Below are 14,644 nucleotides of genomic sequence, written 5' to 3' on the forward strand. Positions count from 1 at the left end.
ACATTTAAAAATTACCTTTATGCTTCTTTTTGGATCATTTACAAAATTGCAGTCAGATATCTTTCTGGACTGTCCTTTGTGCTTCCTATTTTATTCCTGTCTTCTTCATTGAAAGGAATATAGAGATAAAAAGACTTCTCATGCTCTCTATATTTTATCATTTATCTTAATCCTATTTTTGCTTTCCTAAAGTGCTTTAAGTTTGTCCAAGAGCATGATGTCACTAAAGTACTGATTTGGAAGAATTAAAGCAAAATTTCTGTGATTCAGAAGGGAAAAAAATGTATGTGGGACCTAAAGTTAGATACTACTTTCTATATTACTAGGTAGGATTGACTCAATTCTAGTGCTTTCAGTAACTTCTTAGTCTTCTCCGAATTTTGGTTGCAGTAGTTTTTATCTCTTTTTAAATTCGATTTTAAAGATTAAAAGACAGTGGGTTGATTCCAACGGTTTTACAAGCCCCCCAACGTATCAGATATAAGCTAAAGAGACGTAAGGGATATAGAGGATTAATTTTAGATCGACTGCCTGTGTCTTTAAAATGAAATCGAGCATTTTTGAGATCTGTCAGACTGTTCGAAGAGGAATGGAGAACTGTCAGACTCATAAACATCACACCCACAACAGGGTTTTTTTTTTCCGCACATAATTTCTTTAACCATCGTGTACATTATGGTTTTGGTTTAGAAGAATAACCTTAGAGGTAAAACTACAAGAGTTTTGTGTATCTTTATGTCCATCTCAGGAATGGAAATCCGTGATGCTATCAAGTTAGACAATTCGGAAACAGGACTGGTTTAATCTCACAGGAAATTCCATTTGTATTTTAATCTAGGCATTGAGTCTTCTGAAACATTTGAAATCATACAGAAGAATATCTCCTCCAGTGGACCTAGAATATCAGTATATGTTGGAGCATGTGATAAGTTTGCCGCCAGCTGCCCAAACTAGACTGCCTTTTCACCTAATATTCTTTGGCACAGCACAGAACTTCTGGAAAATTCTCTGTATGTTCCTTAACTTATGAATATTACTGAATCGTCAAATTATTTTCTTCTTAAGCAAATCATACTCTTCTTGCTTCCTTTTTAGCAACAGAACTCAGTGAAGAATCATTCCCAACACTGCTCTTAATTTCCAAATTAATGAAGGTAATGGGTTGAGACTTTGTAAGACATTATCTTTATACCCTCTAGTTAACTTAGACCCTGTGTAGGAGGATTTGGGGCTGCTTTCAGATAACCCTTTAAAGGAGTGCCTATAAATCAGCCTTAACTTTTCTTTTCCTCTTTTTGAAGTTCTCTTTGGATACTCTGTATGTGTCTACAGCCAAGCATGTTTTTGAGAAAAAACTGAAACCAAAGCTCCTGAAGTTAACACAAGCTAAATCCTCAACACTGATTAAAAAGGACATAACTAAGATCACTCAGACCATTGAATCCTACTTACTGTCTATAGTTAATCCAGAGTGGGCTGTGGCTATTGGCATCAGTCTTACCCAGGATATCCCAGAAGGTACTGGATTCTTTTTCTAAATGGGCTCAGTATGGTTGGCTTGTTGTTTTGAACTTGCAGTAAAGAAAAAAAAAATGGACTTCTCTATCTCTAAGGAGAGGCATTTAAAACTATTGATGGTGGTTAAAAATGTTATGTGTGCCCTCAGTCTTCACTTGGTGCATTGCTGACATTGTTAAAATCTGCTGAATGCTGAAAAGTTTCCAGTGAGGTCAGCAAAGTTCACTCCAGCACATCAGGGTGTAGGGATGTGGCACTCTCCACCTTGTCGGTAGGGATAGAAATTGATGCTTTCTAGTATCCACTCATACTTCTAGTAATGAATCCTTACGTGTTCTTACGTAACCAAACAAGCACGCAAACACGGGCACGCACTGCTATGTTTTCAGTTGTATCAATAATTGAAAATAGTAATTTTTTTACATGCTCATTTGTCAGGAACTTGTTTAAAAAATAGAGTGTAGGGCACCTGGGTGGCTCAGTGGGTGGCTCAGTGGGTTAAGCCTCTGCCTTCGGCTCAGGTCGTGATCTCAGGGTCCTGGGATCAAGCCCCGCATCGGGCTCTCTGCTCAGCAGGGAGCCTGCTTCCTCCTCTCTTTCTCTCTGCCTGCCTCTCTGCCTACTCGTGATCCCTCTCTGTCAAATAAATAAATAAAATCTTTAAAAAAAAAAAAAAAAGAGCCTATTCATAGAATGGAATACTATGTAGTTAACTTGGAAAGATATCCAACAAACCTGCATAGGGAGAACAAGGAAACTGTATGTACTACATGTATGACCTTATCCCGTTTGGGTTAAAATGTGTGTATCGTTCTGTCCTGTTTAAATTGTTTCTCTACTCTGAAAATGCATTCTCATTTTAAAAATATAGTCTTTTTTTTTTTTTTAAAGAAAAACATAGTCTTTTAAATTTGACTCAAATACATTTGTCTAGATTAAAATTTGCTTATAAATCTCTTCGTCTTTTCAGGATCCTTCAAGATGTCCAGCCTGAAATTCTGCTTGTATCTAGCCGAGAGATGGCTCCAGAATATCCCATCTCAGGTGTGTCTGAACTGCATGGTGGAAGGCTCCTTCCTCTCTCTTTTCACTTAACTCATGCCAGATGTCCCTTCTCATCCCGCCCCGGGGATGGGCGTCTTGGAGGGTTGGAAAAGGAAGAAAGAAGATTAGGGTCTGTGTAGCTACACAAGGATGTTCCGTAAGGCAGGAAGGGACCTTGATGGACAAAGACGGATTCTTTATCTCGCCTGAGGTTTAGAGCATGAGAGTTTCTTTTTGCTTGTGATTTTTTTTTTTAAAGGACGAGGCACGCGAAAAAGCGGAGGCTTTGTTGAAGAAACTTCATGTTCAGTGTCGGCGGTCAGGCACTGAAGCTGTGCTCAGAGCCCACAGACTGGACTCAGCGGAGTGTCTGAGAGTCATAGGGAAACCCGCTCATCTTCTCGTCAGTCTGTACGAACACCCGAGCATCAGTCAACGGATTCAGAACCCGTCCGGCAGAGATTATCCTGGTGAGGACAAGACACTACTCATCTTTCTGTTCTAGGAGAATTCGCATTTTGATTCCCAGTTATCTTGCATTGAAAACTTGGGTTTTTCCTTTTTTTTTTTTTTTTTAATTCTTTATCTTGAATATCTCAGATATTCACACAGCCGCCAAGGAAATTGCCGAAGTTAATGAAATTAATTTGGAGAAGGTCTGGGACATGTTGTTGGAGAAGTGGCTGTGCCCAGCCACAAAGCCTGGGGAGGTGAGTCCGTTCTCCTGGAGGGTCTGTTGTTCTGTCTGTTGTCCCGCACTGCCAGAACCTTCTAATGAGGAACTCAGTTTCTTAGAACCAGGAATGACAGCTCCTTTTTGATACCTTCTCTTATCTGATGAGTTCTTTCTTTTTTTTTTTTTTTTTAAGAATTTATTTATTTTTATTTTTATTTTTCTAAAGATTTTATTTATTTGACAGAGAGAGAGATCACAAGTGGACAGAGAGTCAGAGAGAGAGAGAGAAGCAGGCTCCTTGCCAAGCAGAGAGCCCGCTGTGAGGCTGGATCCCAGGACCCTGGGATCATGACCTGAGCCAAAGGCAGAGGCTTAACCCACTGAGCCACCCAGGCGCCCCTATCTGATGAGTTCTAATGAGGTTGTTTACTTTTTCATTTAAATATTGTTTTGCAACTATTTTCCTTTTGAATGGTGACTCTAGATGAATTCTTGTATAAAAGAAGTGGCCTGTTCTTAGAGTCATGTGATTTAACTTTTTATTTGAAATCATTTTAAATATCTAGAAAAGTTGCAATAGTTGAAAAGAATTCCTGTAGACCGTCCATGCAGCTGCATCAATGTTTAACATTCTGTCATATTTGTTTCACCCTATAATATATATATATTCACAATTTTTTTCTGGACCGTCTGAGGATGAATTGCCTATAACATACCTCTTTATCCCTTAGCAAGTCTGTATTTCCTGAGAACAAGGCTTTTCTCTTACATTTCACCTTAGCCAAAAGGCTGAGAAGCGATAACAAGGCTTTTTCTCTTACTTAACCACAGTATCATTATCAAAATTAGATAATTGAGGGGCACCTGGGTGGCTCACTGGTTAAGCATCTGCCTTTGGCTCAGGTCATGATTCCAGGGTCCTGGGATCGAGCCCCGCATCAGGCTCCCTGCTCAGTGGGAAGCCTGCTTCTCCCTCTCCCAATTCCCCCTGCATGTGTCCCCCCTCTTGCTGTGTCTCTCTCAGTCATATAAATAAATAAAATCTTTAAGAAAAATAATACTGTTGAGATTAAAGAAGAGTAATTTTTTTAAAAATTAGATAATTGAAAATTGATACACTATTTACGTACCACAAACATAGGCTGATCTATGTTCAATATAATGAATTGACCCAATAATGCTCTTTTTAATAGCAATCTTTCCTCTCCTCTCCTTCACTGGGACCAGGATCTAGTCTAGGACCATGCATTGTATACATTTCTTGTGTCTTTAGTTTCTCTTCATCTAAAACAATTCCATGGCTTTTCCTTGTCTTTTATGACACATTTTTGAAGCGTACAGACCAGTTATTCTATAAGCTGCCCCTCAGTTTGTGTTCCTCTGGTCTTTCCTCATGATAAGATTCAAATGGTGCAGTTTGGGCTAGAATCCTGCCTGAGTGATGTTGTGTCCTTCTCAGGATATGACATGTGGAGGCACATGATACCTATTTGCCCTAATAGGTTATGTGAATTTAAATAACTAGGTTACAATGTTGTCAGTGTCCCTGTTAACATAGTTCTGCTGTATTTCCTTTTGTAACTATTAGGGGAGGTGTTTGGAGACAATTTAATAACTTGCTTCTCTTGGGGGTCCTGGGTGGTGGCTCAGTGGGTTAAGCCTCTGCCTTCAGCTCAGGTCATGATCTCAGAGTCTTGGGATCCAGCCCCACATTGGGCTCTCTGCTCAGCAGGGATCCAATTCCCCCCACCCCGCCTGCTTCTCTGCCTACTTGTGATCTCTGTCTGTCAAATAAATAAATAAGATCTTTTAAAAAAATAATAACTTGCTTCTCTTGAAACTCCTTTCCCCACGACACATATAACCTGATTTAGCATCTATTGATGATGCTTACTTCAGTTTGTTTTGACTGTAGTGGGATATTGATGTTTCTAAAGGGCACCGGCCAGTTGGTTTGCAAAATGTCTGGGTCTTATGATGTTTCTTGTGATTAGATTCAGGTTGTGTGTTTTGGGCACAGACACCTTTTAGGTCATGTGTTCTTTTTAGTATATCACATCGGGAGGCACATAGTGTCGGTTTTTTAGAAATAGTGTCAACATCTGATTTTATGCAGGGATTTGGCAGTCTAAATGCAGAATTTTCTCTACTGCTGCTATGTTTGCAGGCAGAACTCAACCAGAGAGACTTCCTCTATCTTCCTGGCAAAAACGCTTGGAAAAAAATCTATTTGTAAATAAATATCATAGCCGAAATGACATTAAGCTTTTAATTAATTTTTGTATCCCTTGGTGTTCACTGTAACAAGTATTACTTTATTTATTTAGTGTTTATGAAGAGCAGGGACTATGTCTTATTGGGCACGGTTAGAAGCAGAGCTGGGCCACGTAGAATCTGGTTGACTCAGAAACCAGCATGTTTTAACTTTTATGTAAATTTGGAAAACTGAACGAAAGCACCTGAGGCCAGGAACTGTGTCTGTACCAGGCACTTTGCACATGGCTTTTATAAATTTACACTGAATTACTCAATGACTCATTTAAAATTCATGGAGTGCTTTCCTTTTAAAAAATTATCCAATGACTCTAAACACCAGGAGGACAGGAACATTTCTTTTGTTCACTCAGGCCACCCTTGTGCCTGAGTGTCTGGCACATAGTAAGTGCTCAGTAAATATTTACTGAGTGAATAAATGTGAGGAAACCCACCACTTTTCTTAAAGGATTTTTTTTAATTTATTTGAGACAGAGGTACAGAGAGAGAAAGAGCATGAGCAGGGGGAGAGGCAGAGGGAGAGGGAGAAGCAGATTCCCCGCTGAGCCAGGAGTCTGATGTGGGGCTCTATCCCAGGAAGCTGGGATCATGACCTGAGCTGAAGGCAGAAACTGAACCATCTGAGCCACCCAGGCGCCCCCAGGAAACCCCTTTTTAAAGGAAAATCATTTCATGATAGAGTAGAATTTCACAATTTCTTCTATGTAAACATAATTCTGTATATTGGGTTTTTCATTTGATTATGTTAGCTTATATAGTCAACAAACTTTCTGTAGTTTTTTTACTTTTTTTTTTTCACTTTTTCAAAGAAACCATCAGAATTATTTGAACTTCAAGAAGACGAAGCACTACGAAGGTACTCTTTTTACTTCTTTGCGCCTTTATCTTATTGCCCAGTGGGACTCTTAAAATACATCTGTCAGAAGTTGGTTTTGAAAAGACTTTCTTCGTGTAATTTGGGTCAGAGTCTTTGAGAAGAATCACTCCATTGATATATGGCCATGAGTATGTACAACTGTCTCCAGTGGAATAAATAAGAAACAACCAAGATCCAGAATTTCTGAACCCTCAGTGAGTCCCTACTAATGTTGAGGGTTCCTAGAATAACCTTAGCAGAGAAAGCATCTCAAGCAAAGGAGAACTCTCTTATTTGCTAGGACTCTGGCCTCAGACCTGCTATGTATTCTCTCACCCTGGTAAGCTGGGCTGGTTCCCATATGGGCCACCAGGATTCCTTTTCCCCTTCTAATCTAAGACTGAGACCAAGGAAGGCGCTTGGGTTTCGTCTAATGTGCTAAATCTGATTGGTCATGGCTTGCTGACTGTATCTGGGCCCAGATCATAAAGGATGTGGTAATCCACTAATGATGCTTGGCACAGGCACACGCGAGGGAGTGGTGACATGCATGCCAGCTTTTGCCATTCCTCCTCTAGACCAAAAGTAGGTCAAGTCACTTGTGAAGCCCTGGAGATCTGATAGTGAGAGGGGATGGGGAAGGGCGAACCCAAGAGAAGAATTTCTCCTGCTTTGGGCAGAGCTTACTTACCACCCCCTCCATTCCCTCCTTTTCTAGGGACCCCACCTTGTCCTTGCTTAGTCTTTCAAGCACAAGGGCACCTTTGTCTAAGCAAGAGGTAGATTCATCTCGCAAAGTCTAACTGAATCAGTTGTAATGGAAAGTCTTAGAGGGAAACAATTCAAAGAGCAGAAAAAATTAAAATCCCAAGGAGATCTCAAAGGGATACTTCATGCCAATTTTGTAACTTCCTGCCTTTCCCACTGAAAGTTCTACCCTCTCCCTCTCTTGTACCCTGCCCACCATATCCATATTACTCTCCGAAGGGGGCCATTTGGGCCCGAGTCTAGAGGCTGAATGCTAAACAGCTCCTGTGAATTAAAACAGAATTTTCCATGTGTAGTGTCCAGTGTTCTTTGTAGCTATCGTTTGTATTAATTTCTTAAATAGAATTTTAATTGTTAGAGATTGACTAGCTGATAGATAAGAAGACTGAGGCCTAGCATTTATTATTTTTATTGTCTTTAGATATGATTAGAACTCAAGTAAAGATTAAGCATCCATTAAAGGGAAAAGCAAAAATGCCTTTGACCCTTCAGGCCCATGTTTGGGATGCCTAGTGACTTTTTCTTTTTCTTTTTTTTTTTTTTTTTTTACCTAGTGACTTTTTCTAAGGACTATAAAATAGGTCTGTTGTTATGCAATCTATCACTAAATTAAAATCGAAATGTAATTTAAAATATTTTTTCCAGAGTTCTGTATCTCCTTCAGTCTCGTCCGATTGATTACAGTTCAAGAATGCTGTTCGTGTTTGCAACATCAGCTACAACCGTAAGCCCGAGACACAGAGTCAAAACTAATCTTTGCATCTCAGCTTAGCATTTTTTTTTCCTGCATTTTTACCATGCTTGATACCATGAACAGATGATTTAGATAACGCTCACTGACACATTTATTCAAAGCACTGCATAGCTTACTTCGTAATCAGGATTGCAGTATCTGCGAGCCCCATTTAGTGCCGGCTTCCATGACATCCTGTTTGGCAGACTGAACCTATGGACAGTTCCCACGGTTGTCTGCATTCGAAGTTATTAACCCCTTGGTTAGGTGACTTTCCTACTGCCACGGGCCCTGCAGGACGAGCTGCACCCTCCAGTCCTGCCTGCCTCCCTCACTCCCCACTAATCTTCAGCTACATGAAACTTTCCCTTTTCCCTAAAGGCAACACCACCTCTTCACCCTTCAGGCTTTTGCCTGTGGACTTTTCTGAGGCATTTGGAACCGTGGGAGAGAAAGTGTGTAGAGCCAGGAGGCAAATGGGTCTTGGACAGAAGGAAGAAAAGAGGGGAAATCTGAGATGCTGATTATTTGTCCTCAGCAGCAATGGTGGTGGGCGGGGACAGACAGACATCCCTTTCATCTTTCCTTGTGTATTAGTTTTTCTGCTAGCCGTTGCTTCAGATAAAAATGGTGCTCCGTGAGAAGTGCCCCATTCAGCTCATAGCTCAGTCATACACATGCTTTTCCCTGAAAAACCATCCGTCTGTGCTATGCTCCACGAGTGCTTCCTGTTCGGGTGCCGGAACACGGATGAATACATTCTAGTTAATGATTATGTACTCAAGTGTGAACTCGTTAATGTATTCGGGAGTTGAGGTTAATCAGAAAATTAATTAGAAAAATGAATCAGAAAATTAATTTTTACTGCCCTACCAAGAACCTTGGTGAGTGGAATCCAGTCCCCTTTGCTCGGCGGTGGGGAGCACTAGGGCTGCGCCGGCAGGTGGCTGTCTCTCCCCTGACTGGCACCAGCCGTTTTACCCCCCAACTCAAGGGTCAATGCAGTGTCGAGGCAAATAATGGCTTAGTATCACTGTGAACCTAGTTCTGACCCTTTCCCACTTGAAAGAGTCTGAGAGAAGCCCACCAGGGCTACGCGGACCACAATCTGAAAACCACTGGCTCCCTAAGGGCAGAGACTGACCTTAAGTGTATTTTTTTTTTTTTTTTTTAAAGATTTTATTTATTTATTTGTCAGAGAGAGAGAGTGAGAGCGAGCACAGGCAGACAGAGTGGAAGGCAGAGGCAGAGGGAGAAGCAGGCTCCATGCGGAGCAAGGAGCCCGATGTGGGACTCGATCCCAGGACGCTGGGATCATGACCTGAGCCGAAGGCAGCTGCTTAACCAACTGAGCCACCCAGGCGTCCCTTAAGTGTATTTTGTTAAGTGAGGTTTATGCTGCCTGAGCTGAAACTCACACACACAGCCCCAGCGCATGCGCATGCGCGCCTCTGCTCACCCGCTTTGGTTTACAGAGCCTGGGTGTGCGCCAGCTGACTTTTGCCCATAGAGCACGAGCTCTTCAGTGTCTCCTGTACTTGGCCGACAAGGAAACTATAGAATCTCTCTTCAAAAAGCCCATGGAAGAAGTGAAGTAAGTGGTATTTTATAAATTGTGTTAAGAAATAGGAAACACGGGGTGCCTGGCTGGCTCAGTCGGTAGAGAATGCAACTTTTTTTTTTTTAATTAACATATAATGTGTTATTAGCCCCAGGGGTACAGGTCTGTGAATCATCAGGCTTACACACTTCACAGCACTCACCATAGCACATTCCCTCCCCAGTGTCCATAACCCAACCACCCTCTCCCTATCCCTCTTCTCGCTGCAACCCTCAGTTTGTTTTGTGAGGTTAAGAGTCTCTTATGGTTTGTCTCACTCCCGATCCCATCTTGTTTCATTTTTTTCTTCCCTACCCCAGAAGCCCCCCGCCCTGCCTCTCAAATTCCTCATGTCAGGGAGATCATATGATAATTGCCTTTCTCCAATTGACGTCTTCCACTCAGCGTAATACCCTCTAGTTCCACCCACCTCGTTGCAAATGGCAAGATTTCATTTCTTTTGATGGCTGCATAGTATTCCATTGTATCACACTATGCCACATTCCATTATACCATTCCATTATACCACATCTTCTTTATCCATTCATCTGCTGATGGACATCTAGGTTCTTTCCATAGTTTGGCTATCGTGGCCATCGCTGCCATAAACACTGGGGTGCATGTGCCCCTTCAGATCACTTTATTTGTATCTTTGGGGTAAATACCCAGTAGTGAGCACACGACTCTTGATTTGGGATCATGAGTTGAGCCCCAAGTTGGGTGTAGGGCTTACTTTAAAAAAAAAAAAAAAGGAAAAGAAATAGGAAACAGATTGGTTCTTTGGAAGTGTACATTTAAGCCCCTCATTTTGTAAGAGTGCATGAGAGTAGCCGTGTAAACCTAGTTCTGGTGCCTCCAATGTCCTTGCCATTTTGGCAAAGGGGGCATAGACCTCTGAGAACATCTTGTTTCCCTAGTTGTTTGAGGCATTTAGGAACTGAATGTTTTCATGATCTTGCTCATATTGATTTCTTTCTACTATTATATTCAGTGAATATATTTAGAAGCCTAAAAAATAGACATTTAAAAATAAAGAGGCCTAATATTGCCCTACAGTGGCTTTTATCTTGAATGTAAATGTGGTCTATCAGAATGATTCCCATCAATACCTCTGTTTTCCAGATCTTACTTGAAATGTATAACTTTTCTGGCATCATTTGAGACTTTGAATATCCCCATCACATATGAATTATTTTGCAATAGTCCTAAAGAAGGAATGATTAAGGGTCTATGGAAAAACCACAGCCATGAGTCCATGGTACGTACTTGGAGTTGTCTGAGGGTGGGTGCCTCATCTTCTCTGATGTGCTCATACTCACCCAAATGCCCGAAGCCAGAGAAGCTCTTCATTCCTGAACAAGCCTACTGCTCGGAGACCGTTTCTCCTTTCCTATCCTGACAGGTGACACGCAGCTTAGAGGGTCCGCTTCACCTCTGTCCTTGAAGGTGTAGGGCTTGATCCCCACCACCAACAAGAGGACACTTTTGTAGTCCCTTCCCAGGCCCTGTGTGTCCTCCTCCAGATGGGGAAAAGAGACTGTCCCCGTGCCAGGAGGGGTGTTCTTCCTCTTTCTCCTCGTTGCCTGTGGGAATTCAGTCTCTGAGGCAGTTGGAGCCCAGGGTGAGAAGGTTACGGGGCCAAAAGGCAAACGGCTCTTGGGTAGAAAGAAGGCAGTGGGAAAAGTCCGAGATGCTGTTTGAATCTGTGACAGCAAGAAAGAAAAAGAATAATCTTAGTCTCTTTTTTTTCTTGCATTGGAGAGACTGGGGGCCTTCACTGAAATCAGGCAGTAGGCGCACCTAGATTACAAGCATGTTTTGTGTGTAGCTGCCCTACCTCTTCCACAGGTGGTTTGATTTCCTGGTATCTTGAAGCAGTATGATTTTTTTTTTTTTTTTAATTTCTTTTCTGCTTCAGGCAGTCAGATTGGTGACTGAGCTTTGTCTGGAATACAAAATCTACGACCTGCAGCTTTGGAACGGACTCTTACAAAAGCTTCTTGGCTTCAGTATGGTAAGACTCTGCACCCTGGACTGCAGTCTGCGTGAAAGATTTTGCATAGCAAGTCTTAAGCATTGTGCACGGATGCTGGTGATCGCACAGATGTATGCTGCAAACATTCTCTCCCCTTGGTTTCGTGCCAAACTTAACTTGGTCTTGGGCCAGAGGAAGTGCTGGCTCAAAAATGACATAATTTCGCTGGAAACAAATGGAAGCTTCCCTGACCTTTTTTGATATTTGTCATTTAGTGAGTGAACTTCCCTGGTGGTTCTCATGGTAGATACATTCTACTGATCCCTTTTTGAAAATTTAAGAATCTGATATTTCATGTTGAAGTTTTCCATTTTGGTCATTTTCTGAACTGTATTTTCTTTTTCCCCAGATTCCTTATCTAAGGAAAGTTTTAACCGCCATTTCTAGTATCCATTCTTTATGGCAGGTATGTGGTTTCCTAAAGTAAATTTTATAGAATTTAATCCTTAGGGGCACCCGGATAACTCAGTTAAGCATTGACTCTTGATTTTGGCTCAGGTCTTGCTCTCAGGGTCCTGGGATTGAGGCTCTTGGCACGCTCTGCGCTCAATGGGGAATCTGTTTGAGATTCTCTCTCTCTCTCCCTCCCCCAGCTCGTGTACACTTGTACCCTCTCTCTCTCTCTCTTAAATAAATAAATCTTTAGCAACAACAACAAAAAGAATTTAATATTTATACTTGACGGCCTTGTGGCTGCCAGTTGCACTGGGTAAAGTAACCAGCTCCTAAGTAAAGAACAGAACTGATATCCCATTAAAATAGGGCCAGGACCCAGAGTACATGTCTCAGAGGTCACCTCTGCCAGGACCTCACCAGCCCCAGCCCTCCAGGCTTCCTGAGCCACACCTTCATGCACACGCTCCAAACCCTGGCTCTATGGTAGCACCTGTCACAGTGTAATTTGTTTTGCTACACATTCAACTACCCCTCCTGGACTTGGAGGATCTTTAAATCAGACACCATGTCTTAATTCCCTTTTCTACATTTCCTTTTCTTATTTCCCTTTTCTACATTTCACAGATTGTGCACCATATAATCATTATGTAATGTGGAAATATATCACTTATTCTTAGCTTAATACGTTAGAACAATATAGAAACATGCTGAATAAAACATGAAAATTCTCCTTTACCATTTCCCATCAAAAATATCTCCCCAGAAGTAACTACTGTTTGCACTGTGTTTGGAACTTTCCTGTTATCATATAAGCACATGTGTATGTGTGTGTATGTGTGTAGGTGTGTATACATTTTTGTACATATAAATGCAATGACATTCTAGATAAATTTTTTTTTCCCACATAACATTGGTCCCTTAGAGACTGTTCCATAGAGCACGTAGAGACCTATTTTCTTTTTTTTGTTTGTTTTTTAAAGATTTTTATTAATTTATTTGACAAATAGAGATCACAAGTAGGCAGAAAAGCAGGCAGAGAGAGAGGAGGAAGCAGGCTCCCTGCTGAGCAGAGAGCCCGATGCAGGACTCGATCCCAGGACCCTGAGATCATGACCTGAGTCGAAGGCAGAGGCTTAACCCACTGAACCACCCAGGCGCCCCTTTCTCTCCTTTTTAAAAAGATTTTATTTATTTATTTGATAGAGAGAAACAGCGAGAGCAAGAACACAAGCAGGGGGAATGGGAGAGAGAAAGGCGTAACGCTGAGCAGGGAGCCCGATGTGGGACTCGATCACAGGACTCTGGGATCATGACCCGAGCCGAAGGTAGATGCTTAACTGACCAACCTCAAAGTAAATGAGGATCGTACGAGCCCCGGGCACCCACGTGCCCTCCTTCTTTCTTTCTCAAAGTAAACTCTATACCCAAAGGGGGTATCAAACTCATGACCCCAAGATCAAAAGTTGCATGCTTTACTGACTGAGCCAGGCAGGTGCCCTTAGGTAATTTTCTTCATAACTGTATGTATAGTTCAGGGTCCTATTATACAATCTTGGCTGATTCATTATTATTTCATTTGGGGGAAAAGAGCATCAGAACCCAACTCGGAAAACAAAACTTATACTGTTGTGTGCCAGACGTTACGTAAGAGCCACAGGAAAGGGCCAAGCAGACAAGAGAAAGGATTTCGAAAAATGAATAAGGCAACATAAATTTCCACTCATAGGGGAAGGGTGAAGTGACTTATGCAACATTTTACCCCTTATTATAGAGAATAATTAAGAGTTAAAAGTAATGAGATGCAAAAAATATTGTATGTAGAGGTCTCATAAGATCTAACAATCCCATACCTAAGTATATGCTCACAAGAAAAAAACCCACATATATCCATATAAAAACTTGCACACGAATGTTCATGGGGCATTGTTATTCTTAATCGCCCAAAAATCCATCAACTGATGAATGGATTTTTCCAGTCATCATCATCGTGGGTGTGTCTATACAGTGAACATCAATTGGTAGTAAAAAGGTATCAAGCCCCGACATCTGATACCCAGAGATGAACCTTGAACACATGATGCCGAGTGAAGGGAGCCCGAATGGCCCTGTACTGCTTGAGTCCACTGATATGACATGTCCAGCAAAGACACTTTCAGGGGCTGGAAGAGGGAGGAATAGGGAGTGACTGGTAATGGATATGGGGCATATTTTCGGGGTGAAGAAAATGTGCAAGAATTAGAGAGGTGGTGATGGTTGCACAATGCGGTGAATATATTAAAAACCACTTAATTAGGGCGCCTGGGTGGCTCAGTGGGTTAAGCTCCTGCCTTCGGCTCAGGTCATGACCTCAGTCAGGGTCCTATGATTGAGACCCGCATTGGGCTCTCTGCTCATCGGGGAACCTGCATCCCCCCCCACTCTGCCTGCCTCCCTGCCTACTTGTGATCTCTGTCTGAACAATCAATCAATCAATCAATCTTAAAAAAAAACTCACTTAATTATACATTTTATTGATTTCTGAATTCTATTTTTTTAGTAATCTTTACCCCCCATGTGGGGCTTGAACTCTAGACTCCAAGATCAAGAGTCACAATCTCCATGCACTTAGCCTGGCAGGTGTCCCTTAACTGTACACTTTAAAGAGGTACATTTTACATGGGAATTATAATCTCAATTAAAAAAAGAAAATAGGGGGGGCACCTGGGTGGCTCAGTGGGTTAAAACCTCTGCCTTCGGCTCAGGTC

At 41.8% G+C, this 14,644-nt stretch overlaps 1 protein-coding gene across 3 annotated transcripts in view; it reads left to right on the forward strand.

The window, feature by feature from the left end:
• Positions 1 to 14,644, forward strand: part of KNTC1 (kinetochore associated 1) — an 80,740-nt gene that overhangs the window by 57,623 nt on the left and 8,473 nt on the right. For all 3 annotated transcript variants that reach the window (XM_032309827.1, XM_032309826.1, XM_032309828.1), the window contains exons 46-57: positions 839 to 1,010; positions 1,096 to 1,154; positions 1,302 to 1,518; positions 2,489 to 2,562; positions 2,822 to 3,032; positions 3,163 to 3,272; positions 6,322 to 6,368; positions 7,782 to 7,860; positions 9,345 to 9,463; positions 10,592 to 10,727; positions 11,388 to 11,483; positions 11,854 to 11,910. In XM_032309827.1, coding sequence (XP_032165718.1) covers positions 839 to 1,010; positions 1,096 to 1,154; positions 1,302 to 1,518; positions 2,489 to 2,562; positions 2,822 to 3,032; positions 3,163 to 3,272; positions 6,322 to 6,368; positions 7,782 to 7,860; positions 9,345 to 9,463; positions 10,592 to 10,727; positions 11,388 to 11,483; positions 11,854 to 11,910 — 1,377 coding nt within the window. The remainder of the gene's footprint in view (positions 1 to 838; positions 1,011 to 1,095; positions 1,155 to 1,301; positions 1,519 to 2,488; positions 2,563 to 2,821; positions 3,033 to 3,162; positions 3,273 to 6,321; positions 6,369 to 7,781; positions 7,861 to 9,344; positions 9,464 to 10,591; positions 10,728 to 11,387; positions 11,484 to 11,853; positions 11,911 to 14,644) is intronic.

The sequence above is a fragment of the Mustela erminea genome, chromosome 13 (genome assembly GCF_009829155.1).
Source record: "Mustela erminea isolate mMusErm1 chromosome 13, mMusErm1.Pri, whole genome shotgun sequence".
NCBI classification, from domain to species: domain Eukaryota; kingdom Metazoa; phylum Chordata; class Mammalia; order Carnivora; family Mustelidae; genus Mustela; species Mustela erminea.